At 48.5% G+C, this 12,664-nt stretch overlaps 1 protein-coding gene across 1 annotated transcript in view; it reads left to right on the forward strand.

Moving 5' to 3' along the window:
* Positions 1-826: 826 nt before the first annotated feature.
* Positions 827-12,664, forward strand: part of LOC142098407 (protein mono-ADP-ribosyltransferase PARP14-like) — a 45,690-nt gene continuing 33,852 nt past the window's right edge. Inside the window, 4 exon segments of the mRNA XM_075181246.1 lie at positions 827-1,037; positions 3,728-3,864; positions 8,539-8,569; positions 9,169-9,363. Coding sequence (XP_075037347.1) covers positions 917-1,037; positions 3,728-3,864; positions 8,539-8,569; positions 9,169-9,363 — 484 coding nt within the window. The 5' untranslated portion in view covers positions 827-916.

Genomic DNA, 12,664 nt, shown 5'->3' on the forward strand with positions numbered 1-12,664 from the left:
TCAGCACAGCACTGCCACTACTTACCTCCAGAGCTTCTAACACTGCCTCCAGCACAGCACTGTCACTACTTACCTCCTGAGCTTCTAACACTGCCTCCAGCACAGCACTGCCACTACTTGCCTCCAGAGCTTCTAACACTGCCTCCAGCACAGCACTGCCACTACTTACCTCCAGAGCTTCTAACACTGCCTCCAGCACAGCACTGTCACTACTTACCTCCAGAGCTTCTAACATTGCCTCCAGCACAGCACTGCCACTACTTACCTCCTGAGCTTCTAACACTGCCTCCAGCACAGCACTGCCACTACTTACCTCCAGAGCTTCTAACACTGCCTCCAGCACAGCACTGCCACTACTTACCTCCTGAGCTTCTAACACTGTCACTACTTATCCCAGAGGGCTGAATACAGAGTATATTTTACATCACAATTATATTTTTCGTTCTTCTATAATATGTTACATTTGTTTTTAATGATCCAGAATAAAGACTGATATTTGAACCATTTACTGCATCAAGTACATGATGCATTTACTAACGTGGCCCAGACTGTGCTATTAGATTGCAAGCTCCTGCGTCCAGCTGTGACAGATCAGAGGGTGAGGCCTCGGTGACATCACTGGGACTTTCCTGGAAATGAAGAGAACTGTGTGAGGCAGAAATGAAACAGAAAGTAAAGTTCTCGCTGACAATCTGTTTATATCTCACCCTCATTACAGACTCCGTGGGACCTGTGTGAGGGCCCCGGCTCATACCCCGGGTACTGCCCCCGGCTCATACCCCGGACCCCACCCTCATATACCCCGGACCCCGGACCCCACCCTCAGACCCCGGACACTGCCCCAGCATGGGGGACAGCGACTACCCAGTACCCTGTGGCCCTCAGGTGGGAAGAGGGGCCAGAGAGACTGAAGGAAATGAAGAACAAACTTCTGCTGTATTTCCAGAGTAGGAGAAAGTCTAATGGAGGAGAGTGTGAGATCCGGGGCACGGAGTGCAGCCAGGGGCACGTCCTCATCCACTTCAGGGAGCAGACGGGTGAGTGCTGGGGCCCTCATACAGGGGGGGTGAGTGCTGGGGCCCCTATACAGGGGGGTGAGTGCTGGGGACCCCCCCTACAAGGGGGAGGGGTGAGTGCTGGGGTCCCCCATACAGGGGAGGGGGTGAGTGCTGGGGACCCACCATACAGGGGGGGGGGGGGGGGAGTGCTGGGGACCCACCATACAGGGGGGGGGGGGGGGGGAGTGCTGGGGACCCACCATACAGGGGGGGGGGGGGGGAGTGCTGGAGGGAGGGGGAGGGTGATAGAGGAAACATTTCACTCTTTAGGGGGGGGGGGGGGGTGAGATATGTGACCACTCATACAGGAAGAGGGGTGGGTAAGCACAGAGAACAGAAGGGGATGGGGGGGGGGGGGGGGTGTGAGGTGACAGATGAGAATTTGGGGGACTGTCGGTAATCACATATCAGACCTCAAGAGTAAGGTGGGTGGTGAGCTGTGAGATAACAGGTAAGAACTGGAGGGGATAGACATCTTAGGAGTGGGCACAGGGGAAGACAGCTTAGGAGTGGGCACAGGGGAAGATAGCTGTGGAGTGGGCACAGGGGAAGACAGCTGTGGAGTGGGCACAGGGGAAGACAGCTGTGGAGTGGGCACAGGGGAAGACAGCTTAGGAGTGGGCACAGGGGAAGATAGCTGTGGAGTGGGCACAGGGGAAGACAGCTTAGGAGTGGGCACAGGGGAAGACAGCTTAGGAGTGGGCACAGGGGAAGATAGCTGTGGAGTGGGCACAGGGGAAGACAGCTTAGGAGTGGGCACAGGGGAAGATAGCTGTGGAGTGGGCACAGGGGAAGACAGCTTAGGAGTGGGCACAGGGGAAGACAGCTGTGGAGTGGGCACAGGGGAAGACAGCTTAGGAGTGGGCACAGGGGAAGACAGCTGTGGAGTGGGCACAGGGGAAGATAGCTGTGGAGTGGGCACAGGGGAAGACAGCTGTGGAGTGGGTACAGGGGAAGACAGGTTAGGGTTAGGGCCCAGGTCAAAAAAGTAAATTACGTTCACTCAGTAAATAAGGCCTGATGGGAATTGTGGTTCAAGAGTCATTGCTGAAAGACACAGGACTGGTAAAATCTATTTCTGTAACTAAGCTGAGAAACGTTGTAACATCTACAGGTGAAATGTGAAGTTGCATAAAATTAGAAATGAATATAATTAGTCTTTACCGTATCACTTTCAGGGGTGGGAAAAGGATCCTTCTATACTTAGAGACGGAGTGGGGGGGGGGTGGGGGGTTTAGAATCTTTATTCTTTATATATGTAGAGGGGGTGGGGTTAGAATCATTCTGTATATGGAATAGGGCGGAGGGGGGGTGCATTAAGAATCTACATAGAGGGTCTGGAGACATCTTTCAGTGCACAGAAATCCGTGTCAGGGTCCTTATAAAGAGAGAGCTTTGATGGCGGATGGGCTCATATGCTTAACAAGTTAACCCGTGCATGATACTCATGCATTCTAGTCAAATCAAGCTACTTAAGGTGTTAAAAAGGTTCTTGTCATGCATTTGGGCCTAGCCCAGGCCTCCTCAGGGGAAGAGCGTTACTTCCCGACGCAAGCGCCCTTTTTTTTTTCACACACGCCACTAGGCATTTATATAGTAGATCACATCAGATAGTGGTTCTTGGCCCCCAGATCAATATAGCGAGTCCAACCCTCTGATAGGATTGAGGGTTCCTTTACTTCCTGATTTCACTCACTTGTTATGAATGAAATATATGAATCTACTGTTCTTTCTTGAAATACAACACAACACAGGGAGCCCTGATGGGGTCAGACTGGCCAGTAACAGGTGGTCTCGGGAGCACACAGGTGACAGCTGCGTGTGGTGCCGATACCACCGGGGCTCCAGCAGCTTCAGGACATTATATGAAGATAATTAGATAATAATGGGGGTAGGAGTTACAGATGGGTAGACGCACTCTGTTACATATGATATCTCTGATAAAAGGTCACCTTTACAGGCTGACAGTTATTGTGATGTAACTTAGAGAAACATTTTTGTATTTGTTGAGCACCAGGAACAGCCGTGAGTCACACACGCCCTGCGCTGGTATTCTGGGCGATTTTATATATGTTTATTTACTTCTCAGCTTACACTGTCACTGCCGTCCTGTGTGGGAGGCAGGATCTGTGCCTGTGATCACTCTCTCTTCATATACTCTGTATGTTGTGATAAGACACAGATTCCCATCATCTCAACAGTTATACAGTAAAACATCCGCTCAGCAGCGCAGGATCAGCTGTGGACCAGGGCACATTGAGGGTCACACGTAAAGCCCTCAGGTGTGATTTTAATTTCACATATTAACAGCTTCTGATGTTATGTATTGATAAGAGCAGTAAGATGGTGTCCTTAGCAATCAGTAGAGATGGGGGTAGTTCCTAATTGCTGGAGATGTGAGTAACGGATGAGGGTAACTCCCAATTCTTGGAGATGTGAGTAACGGATGAGGGTAACTCCCAATTCTTGGAGATGTGAGTAACGGATGAGGGTAACTCCCAATTCTTGGAGATGTGAGTAACGGATGAGGGTAACTCCCAATTCTTGGAGATGTGAGTAACGGATGAGGGTAACTCCCAATTCTTGGAGATGTGGGATCCCTTAAAATTATCTCCTGAAATTGAGCTAATTTCCTAAGAGATAATATTTTCTTTTTTCTTTTTCTACAGTCCGGGATCAGGTTCTCCAAAAACAAATCCATGAGGTGGAGTTAATAAAAGGAAAGAAATTAAAACTGGAAATCACTTTGCCAAACTCCAGAGCTCCACAAGGGAACAGCACGTTGACGGCACAGGAAGCACCAGCTGTAAGTATATACACATATATTTGCCTTACTTTCCTTAATGAACGAGGCCCTTTATGTTTTTTGTTGTGTTTATTTTATTTATACATATTTTTGTTTTAATATTTGGATTCTCCAGTATACTAAACTGTCTTTTGTATGAAGACATTGCATGAATCAGGCACCAGTGTAACTAATGTGTTGTATGCATGAACTTTATTTTGGTGACACCTTCTCTTGAATATGTTATTAGCCCACAAATAAAGCTAATGATGTAGAATGATCCCGCAATAGGTGTCAGGGGTCATTCCTCATCAAATCAACACAATTTTAGAAAAAAATGTACCTTACATTCTCTAATTTCAATTAAATGTGGTATAATAAATGCTGTAACATGGTTTTGTCTATGAGAAAACATCCACATTTTTTGGCCTTACTTTCCTTAATGAATTGGGCCCAATGTGATCAATAAAAAATAGTTAAGGATTCTTTTGTTTTTTTATTTAAATATGGAGAGAATCCCCCATATTATACTGCTATAAAGGAGACCACATATATAGTCAGTCAAGCAGTGGTTACACTGTGCATCTCCCACAATGTGCATCTCCCACAATGTCCATCTCCCACAATGTCCATCTCCCACAATGTCCATCTCCCACAATGTCCATCTCCCACAATGTCCATCTCCCACAATGTCCATCTCCCACAATGTGCATCTCCCACAATGTGCATCTCCCACAATGTGCATCTCCCACAATGTCCATCTCCCACAATGTCCATCTCCCACAATGTGCATCTCCCACAATGTCCATCTCCCACAATGTGCATCTCCCACAATGTGCATCTCCCACAATGTACATTATCTGTTATTTTCAGAGAGGACTCAGGAACAACAATTTCACAAAAGAGGTTTTTTTTAACAAAACTTTTTTCTATTGAATTTTCCAAACCAGTATAACAAAAACACTTACAGCTTAGATCACAGATGAATAAATCATTCAAAATATACATAGACAAGTTATTAAATATGACAAAAAATGTGAAACCTAAAAGACAGGAGTCAGGGGGGAACACAACCTAAGGGAAAGAGGTGTGGGGTGAGGGGGGACACCCCCTGGAGCTCCCCTAGAAGGGGGTACAGTGGGACCCGCCAGGTAGTCGGCCTATGGAAGAGTACATGAACCCCAACTGGATGGGTAGCGTAATAGTGAGACCAGATGCCCCACGTCATCAGAGGGGGAGGTCACCGAAGTGCAGTATTTGAGGCCGATAGTTTCATTACATATCAGTGCTGGATTTTCACTACAAGTTTGGAGAGAGGCGGGGGGCGAGTTCTCCAATGTTGAGCAGTCGGAGCTCTAGCAGCTGTTAGGATATTATGACCAGTCACAAAAGAGGTTTTTAAGTCTGTTCATGTTTGGCCTTTGGGGACTTAACATTGTTTGTCTAGAGACTCTTTGAACCCCAGTTTAAACTTTCCACAGTAATCTCCCCCATCACCCCGATATGGGATAACCCAGAATTCCCTCCTTATAACCTCAACATAGGAAACAATCGGGCATCTCTACATGACATTTGTCAGAAATTCCCTCTCTTAGACCCCGTTCTTCGAGTTTCTTAAGTCAGACATTTCCTCACCTCTCTCTCCTCTGTGGAGACCTTAAGGGGCCCTACCCTGTTTGAGGACCTCATTGTGAGAGGGACCTTGGGCCCCCTCCAGACGAATCTTGTTGGGAAGGAGTCAGAGAGGGAATAGCCACTGGTTCAATATAAACCAATCAACAGAGACAGCGTATAGGATGTGGTACAGATGTTATACTGCATCTACAATGTCCCTGTTCCCTGTCCCGAGTTGCTGGAGGATCTGAGGCCATAGCGGCACCTTCCTCCACGTATGGTGGACCTGCTCACATCTGTTGTACATTCCATTATCAGAACAACCACCACCTAGGACCTGTGGACATTTCTCTCTCTCTTCCCCATTTAAGTTGTGAGGCCCAAGCTAAACAATTGATAACCCACATCCTGACAGCTGTAATATCTCTCATAGCCAAACACTGGAAACATTAGGAACCGCTCTTATCTCTGCCTTGCAAGATGTCATTAAGCACAGCGCATGCATGGAGAGCATCACCTACAAACAGCCTAAATTTGATGCTCTATGGCCCCCAGGTATTTTGGAGAAAGTTGTTCTGGCCATCACCCACCCAGAGTGCCAACCCTTCCCCTCCCGAGTCATACATTGGTGTGTTAGCATCTGCCAGCCTCTGTCTCCTGGATCTCCTCATACTAGTATAAGACATAAGGCTTCTTAACATGAAAGTTACCTTGTTTTACTTGGTCTTTTTGGCCTTGCAGTTACCTTCAGTATTTGTATGTTAGAATAGACTCCTAAGCTTTACCCTGTTGTGCACCTGTCTCTACCTGTACCTCCCATCCGTCCCTCACCCCCAATTATATGCAAAAAACAAAGAGGTAACAATACTGTTTGTTATTTTATTGTACCTAACAGTTTCTTCAATAATAAAAAAGTTTAAAAAGAAAGACAAAGGCTCTTTAAATATCCATCTAGTCAAACCGATATAGATCTTATCAGAAGGCCACATTACAGGGCTGGGTCACAGTTCATATGACTATACTGTATCATATTTATTTGTCTCATGAATACAAGTGGTGGTTTTACACGTCAGGACATGAATACATTTGCCACATTAGTTGCTCCCCCTATTGTCAGGGTTTATTCAGAGTAATAACTGCCTCCATTGATCTTCTGCTTTGTGGAACTATTACTCACCCGGCCTGGCCCTTTTATAGGAGTCCGTGCTCTAGTGGTAGCTGGGCTAACAGCTTGTGATCTCAGTGTAACACTTCCAGTTCTGTCGTTACCTCCAGACTATAAATGGCAACTATGTACCCCGTGGTCAGGGTAGTCGCTGCCACCTCTGGGCATGGTCAGGGTAGTCGCTGCCACAAATAGGCATGGTCAGGGTAGTCGCTGCCACCTCTGGGCATGGTCAGGGTAGTCGCTGCCACAAATGGGCGTGGTCAGGGTAGTCGCTGCCACCACTGGGCGTGGTCATGGTAGTATCTGGCACAACTGGGCGTGGTCAGGGTAGTCGCGGCCACCACTGGGCGTGGTCAGGGTAGTCGCTGCCACCACTGGGCGTTGTCAGGGTAGACGCTGCCACCACTGGGCAGTGGTCAGGGTAGACGCTGCCACCACTGGGCGTGGTCAGGGTAGTCGCTGCCACCACTGGGCGTGGTCAGGGTAGTCGCTGCCACCACTGGGCATGGTCAGGGTAGTCGCTGCCACCACTGGGCGTGGTCAGGGTAGTCGCTGCCACCACTGGGCGTGGTCATGGTAGTCTCTGGCACAAATGGGCATGGTCAGGGTAGTCGCTGCCACAAATGGGCGTGGTCAGGGTAGTCGCTGCCACCACTGGGCGTGGTCAGGGTAGTCGCTGCCACCTCTGGGCGTGGTCAGGGTAGTCGCTGCCACCTCTTGGGCGTGGTCAGGGTAGTCGCTGCCACCACTGGGCGTGGTCAGGGTAGTCGCTGCCACCACTGGGCGTGGTCATGGTAGTCTCTGGCACAACTGGGCGTGGTCAGGGTAGTCGCTGCCACCACTGGGCGTGGTCAGGGTAGACGCTGCCACCACTGGGCGTGGTCAGGGTAGTCGCTGCCACCTCTGGGCATGGTCAGGGTAGTCGCTGCCACAAATGGGCATGGTCAGGGTAGTCGCTGCCACAAATGGGCGTGGTCAGGGTAGTCGCTGCCACCACTGGGCGTGGTCAGGGTAGTCGCTGCCACCACTGGGCGTGGTCAGGGTAGTCGCTGCCACCTCTGGGCATGGTCAGGGTAGTCGCTGCCACCACTGGGCGTGGTCAGGGTAGTCGCTGCCACCACTGGGCGTGGTCATGGCAGTCTCTGGCACAACTGGGCGTGGTCAGGGTAGTCGCTGCCACCACTGGGCGTGGTCAGGGTAGACGCTGCCACCACTGGGCGTGGTCAGGGTAGTCGCTGCCACCTCTGGGCATGGTCAGGGTAGTCGCTGCCACAAATGGGCGTGGTCAGGGTAGTCGCTGCCACCACTGGGCGTGGTCATGGTAGTCTCTGGCACAACTGGGCGTGGTCAGGGTAGTCGCTGCCACCACTGGGCGTGGTCAGGGTAGACGCTGCCACCACTGGGCGTGGTCAGGGTAGTCGCGGCCACCACTGGGCGTGGTCAGGGTAGTCTTGATGATGCAGAGATTTATACTAATAAATCGGCAGTGATCAGATCACAGATACATGTTTCTGTTAGGACACCCTCTGGTGTTGCTATTGATCTGTGGACTATATGTTTTCTTATGCCAATCTTATATATTCATTTTCTGACATAGTTGAGCTTATCACTCTCTATTTCTTTGTTGTTTGGTTTGTATCTTTCAGCTGTCTTTGTCTGAATAGTTTCTGCCAAATATCCAAATCTTGCTCTATAATTCCACCTTTGCTCCTTATATTAATAGCATTCCATCTGAACGACATTTGTTAAGAATTTCTTCCCATTTAATAAAAAAATCCACTTGTGCCATATTGATTGCTGGATTCATAAATCATGTGTCATCATAATATATCATTAAATATCTATGAATTATCCAGAGACAGGAACAAGTAACAAAACAATATTCAGACTCATCAATTTTCATCTTCTTTTAGGCTTCACCATTAAGACCCAACACAGAGGCAGGTAAGTCATATGAAGTGATGACACAGTACATAGTTATACATTAGAATTGACATAAAGGAGAACATAAAATAAACCATGAATACAGCGAGCGATGTGCTGACCGGAGAGCGCTGACCGGAGAGCGCTGACATGGAGAACGCTGACCGGAGAGGCGGCCGCTGTGTCCAATCAACGTCCCGGACACACTGCTCTGACCACTGGATTTATTCCCTTCTCCCCGGAAACCTGACCACTGACCGACCCAGCAGGAACTGTAGTGCTTGTGCCCATAGCGTCTGCCGCTTGGATTACACAGGAACATTTGTGTCACCAATTTAGAAACCTTTATAGCAATTGATGAGGTACAAGTTACTTGTCTGATGAAGCTGTCAGGTTTTAGCCAGGAACCTGGTGCTGCCAATTGACACAGGATCTCCAGAAACTCAACGATTCAATGAAAAGCAGTAACTAAGAAATAAACAGGCAGTATGAGAGTAAATATCCCTGCATGCCACACACACACACGCTGGTTATATGCCTTGTGCACGGTCTAGTTATTGTTAATCCATGAGCTCATACAGACATATATAAAGCAGGGGATATATCTGTCCTTGTTACAGGCACACAGGAAGATGACGCTACAAAGGACCCCCCCTCTAATGTGGTTCTGATAGAGAACGTCCAGGACACCTGCTCTCCTGAGATGATAAACCTCCTGGTGGAGAATATCAGTGAGAAGAACGAGGACAGAGACTTCTATGTGGAGTTAATACCTGAGATCCGCTCTGCCGCTATCACCTTCACGTGTGACATCGGTGAGGATATAAACTGGTTCATGTTTGAAACTGCACATTTTTGAGCGCTCAAATGTTGTTTCTTCTTTTTTGTGATCTCCCCAGTTTTGCTCATACAGGTAAGCAAGCGGCTTAGTGCAGCAAGGTCGCCATAACGGCAGGAGTGCATAGTTTTGCTTCTTCTGGAAGAGCTGGGCTGCACAGTAAGGTCACTGGTTATGGGGCTCATGTAGTGTTGGATGCATTTGCACCCTAAACGTAAGCAGGAAAAGACACATTTATTAAAAAGCGCATTTTCATTCAAACACATAAATGCGCCCAACTCTGCAACACCAGTATGTGCGCTAGGTTGACATCATAAGTAAAACGTCTGTATGTTTACCCACCTCGATAGCGTAGAGACAGCCCAGGGACAGTGTAGAGACAGCCCAGGGACAGCGAGGAGACAGCCCAGGGACAGTGAAGAGACAGCACAGGGATAGTGTAGAGACAGCCCAGGGACAGTGTGGAGACAGCACAGGGACAGTGTGGAGACAGCACAGGGATAGTGTAGAGACAGCCCAAGGACAGTGTAGAGACAGCCCAAGGACAGTGTAGAGACAGCCCAGGGACAGTGTAGAGACAGCCCAGGGACAGTGTAGAGACAGCCCAGGGACAGTGTAGAGACAGCCCAGGGACAGTGTAGAGACAGCCCAGGGACAGTGTAGAGACAGCCCAGGGACAGTGTAGAGACAGCCCAGGGACAGTGTAGAGACAGCCCAGGGACAGTGTAGAGACAGCCCAGGGACAGTGTAGAGACAGCCCAGGGACAGTGTAGAGACAGCCCAGGGACAGCGTAGAGACAGCACAAGGATAATGTAGAGACAGCCCATGGATAATGTAGAGACTGCACAGGGATAGTGTAGAGACAGCCCAGTGACAGTGTAGAGACTGCACAGGGATAGTATAGAGACAGCCCAGGGACATCGTAGAGACAGCCCAGGGATAGTGTAAAGACAGCCCAGGGATAGTATAGAGACAGCCCAGGGATAAGTGTGTAAGTATAAGATCTGGGAGTTGGCACTTAACACATTGATTCATTTGTTTAACTTCCCTCTGCACTGTATCCTCAGTGTTTACTGTGCGCTGCTCTGTACTGTATCCTCAGTGTTTACTGTGCGCTGCTCTGTACTGTATACTCAGTGTTTACTGTGCGCTGCTCTGTACTGTATCCTCAGTGTTTACTGTGCGCTGCTCTGTAGTGTATCCACAGTGTTTACTGTGCACTGCTCTGCACTGTATCCTCAGTGTTTACTGTGCGCTGCTCTGCACTGTATCCTCAGTGTTTACTGTGCGCTGCTCTGTAGTGTATCCTCAGTGTTTACTGTGCGCTGCTCTGTACTGTATCCTCAGTGTTTACTGTGCGCTGCTCTGCACTGTATCCTCAGTGTTTACTGTGCGCTGCTCTGCACTGTATCCTCAGTGTTTACTGTGCGCTGCTCTGCACTGTATCCTCAGTGTTTACTGTGCGCTGCTCTGCACTGTATCCTCAGTGTTTACTGTGCGCTGCTCTGCACTGTATCCTCAGTGTTTACTGTGCGCTGCTCTGCACTGTATCCTCAGTGTTTACTGTGCGCTGCTCTGTAGTGTATCCTCAGTGTTTACTGTGCGCTGCTCTGTAGTGTATCCTCAGTGTTTACTGTGCGCTGCTCTGCACTGTATCCTCAGTGTTTACTGTGCGCTGCTCTGTAGTGTATCCTCAGTGTTTACTGTGCGCTGCTCTGCACTGTATCCTCAGTGTTTACTGTGCGCTGCTCTGCACTGTATCCTCAGTGTTTACTGTGCGCTGCTCTGCCGTGGCCTTTTGTTGATATTAGATTATTATTATTTTATTCATTATTCTCAAACTTAGAAACAAAGGGTCTACGTGCAGCACTGCAGCACACACTTACTGGGTCAGTAGTGGAAAGTATTACATCACCGGGTCCCAGCTTCCACAAGGCGCACAGGACGCACCGGACAGAAGCTGCTATGGCAGTCGCAGAACCAGGGTAGAAGGAGTCACAGCGGTGGTCTAACAGACCGCCGTCACTCCGAACCGCGCTAGATGTCCGGCGCTGCCATTAGGCAGAGAGCGCTGGACACTGAAAATGCGGGCAGAAATTACAATTCGGATCATACCATACCCCCACAGAGGGGTAGGCAGACAAGAAGGCAGTTATATGGCTATGTCCTTGGTCACCAGGAGGGCTAAGTACTTCATTTAGTTTTTTACATAGCTATGTATGAATAATATATATATATATATATATATATATATATATATATATATATATATATATATATATATATATCTATCTGTACAGTCACTATTAGGCTAATCTGCACCTATTCTTGTACATGTATATAGGTATTTGAGATGCTCTGTTTATTGAGTGACACATTTTATTACACAGGTTATATACAGTTTGCTATATACAAATGTCATGTCTAGAGTTAACTTGAATCACAAATAAAGTCTGAAACCGGTGCCACATATTTCTATCTCTAGAAATGTGGATACTGTTTGGGCTGAAAACTAAGGAAAACAGGTATCCTATACAGTACCTCATTCTGCACCTGTTATGGTTTCGTTGCCTGCTGAGGTATTTAAAACACGAGGAACTGGTCGGTGCAGCAGTTACCTGGTTCCAGGAACAATGAAGAAGCGCCCGGGTAAAAGGATTTACATGATTATAATGTACATATTAGTCTCACTATGTGGGGCCGACCGTGCAGACTGGGAGTCTTACCCATGGTGAGTATGACCAGGGTAACGTGCCACCCCAGAGGTGTATATAATCAGTGTGTGTCAGTCCTAGTCCTGTCTGAACATGTGTTCAGCTACTTACCAGCCAGGCGGAGATATAAACTAGTGCCGCAGTCTTTTGTCATTACTGTACTCCCTTCCAAGGTAGACCGGTACCAGCCCCAGCCCCGGCCTGGTTGGTCACATAGCAGCGGGGTCCTCCCAGGAGAACCTGATCGCTCCATGATTAGGGGAGGCCTTAAACTGGTTGACCTGGTTCTTGGTCTCCCCCACATGAACACCATGAAAACGTGGAGGGTCCACTCAGGCCCGTCCTGGAAATATGTCACCGACAAAGGGTCTTGTGATTCAGAAAAGGGATGGAGGATTCTGGCTCTCCCCACAGGGGGGTTAGGAAGGAACCTCCAGGTGGATCTGGTTGTGACAGGCCACCAAGCCTGGGACTTGCCTAATTAGAAACATACTTATCCTCTGCCGCGTTGAAGTTTTGTATTGCTGGAATCCAGTGCCTACGTCATACGTGTCTGAAGCTCC

This window comes from Mixophyes fleayi, chromosome 7 (genome assembly GCF_038048845.1).
Source record: "Mixophyes fleayi isolate aMixFle1 chromosome 7, aMixFle1.hap1, whole genome shotgun sequence".
In the NCBI taxonomy this organism is placed as follows: Eukaryota; Metazoa; Chordata; class Amphibia; order Anura; family Limnodynastidae; genus Mixophyes; species Mixophyes fleayi.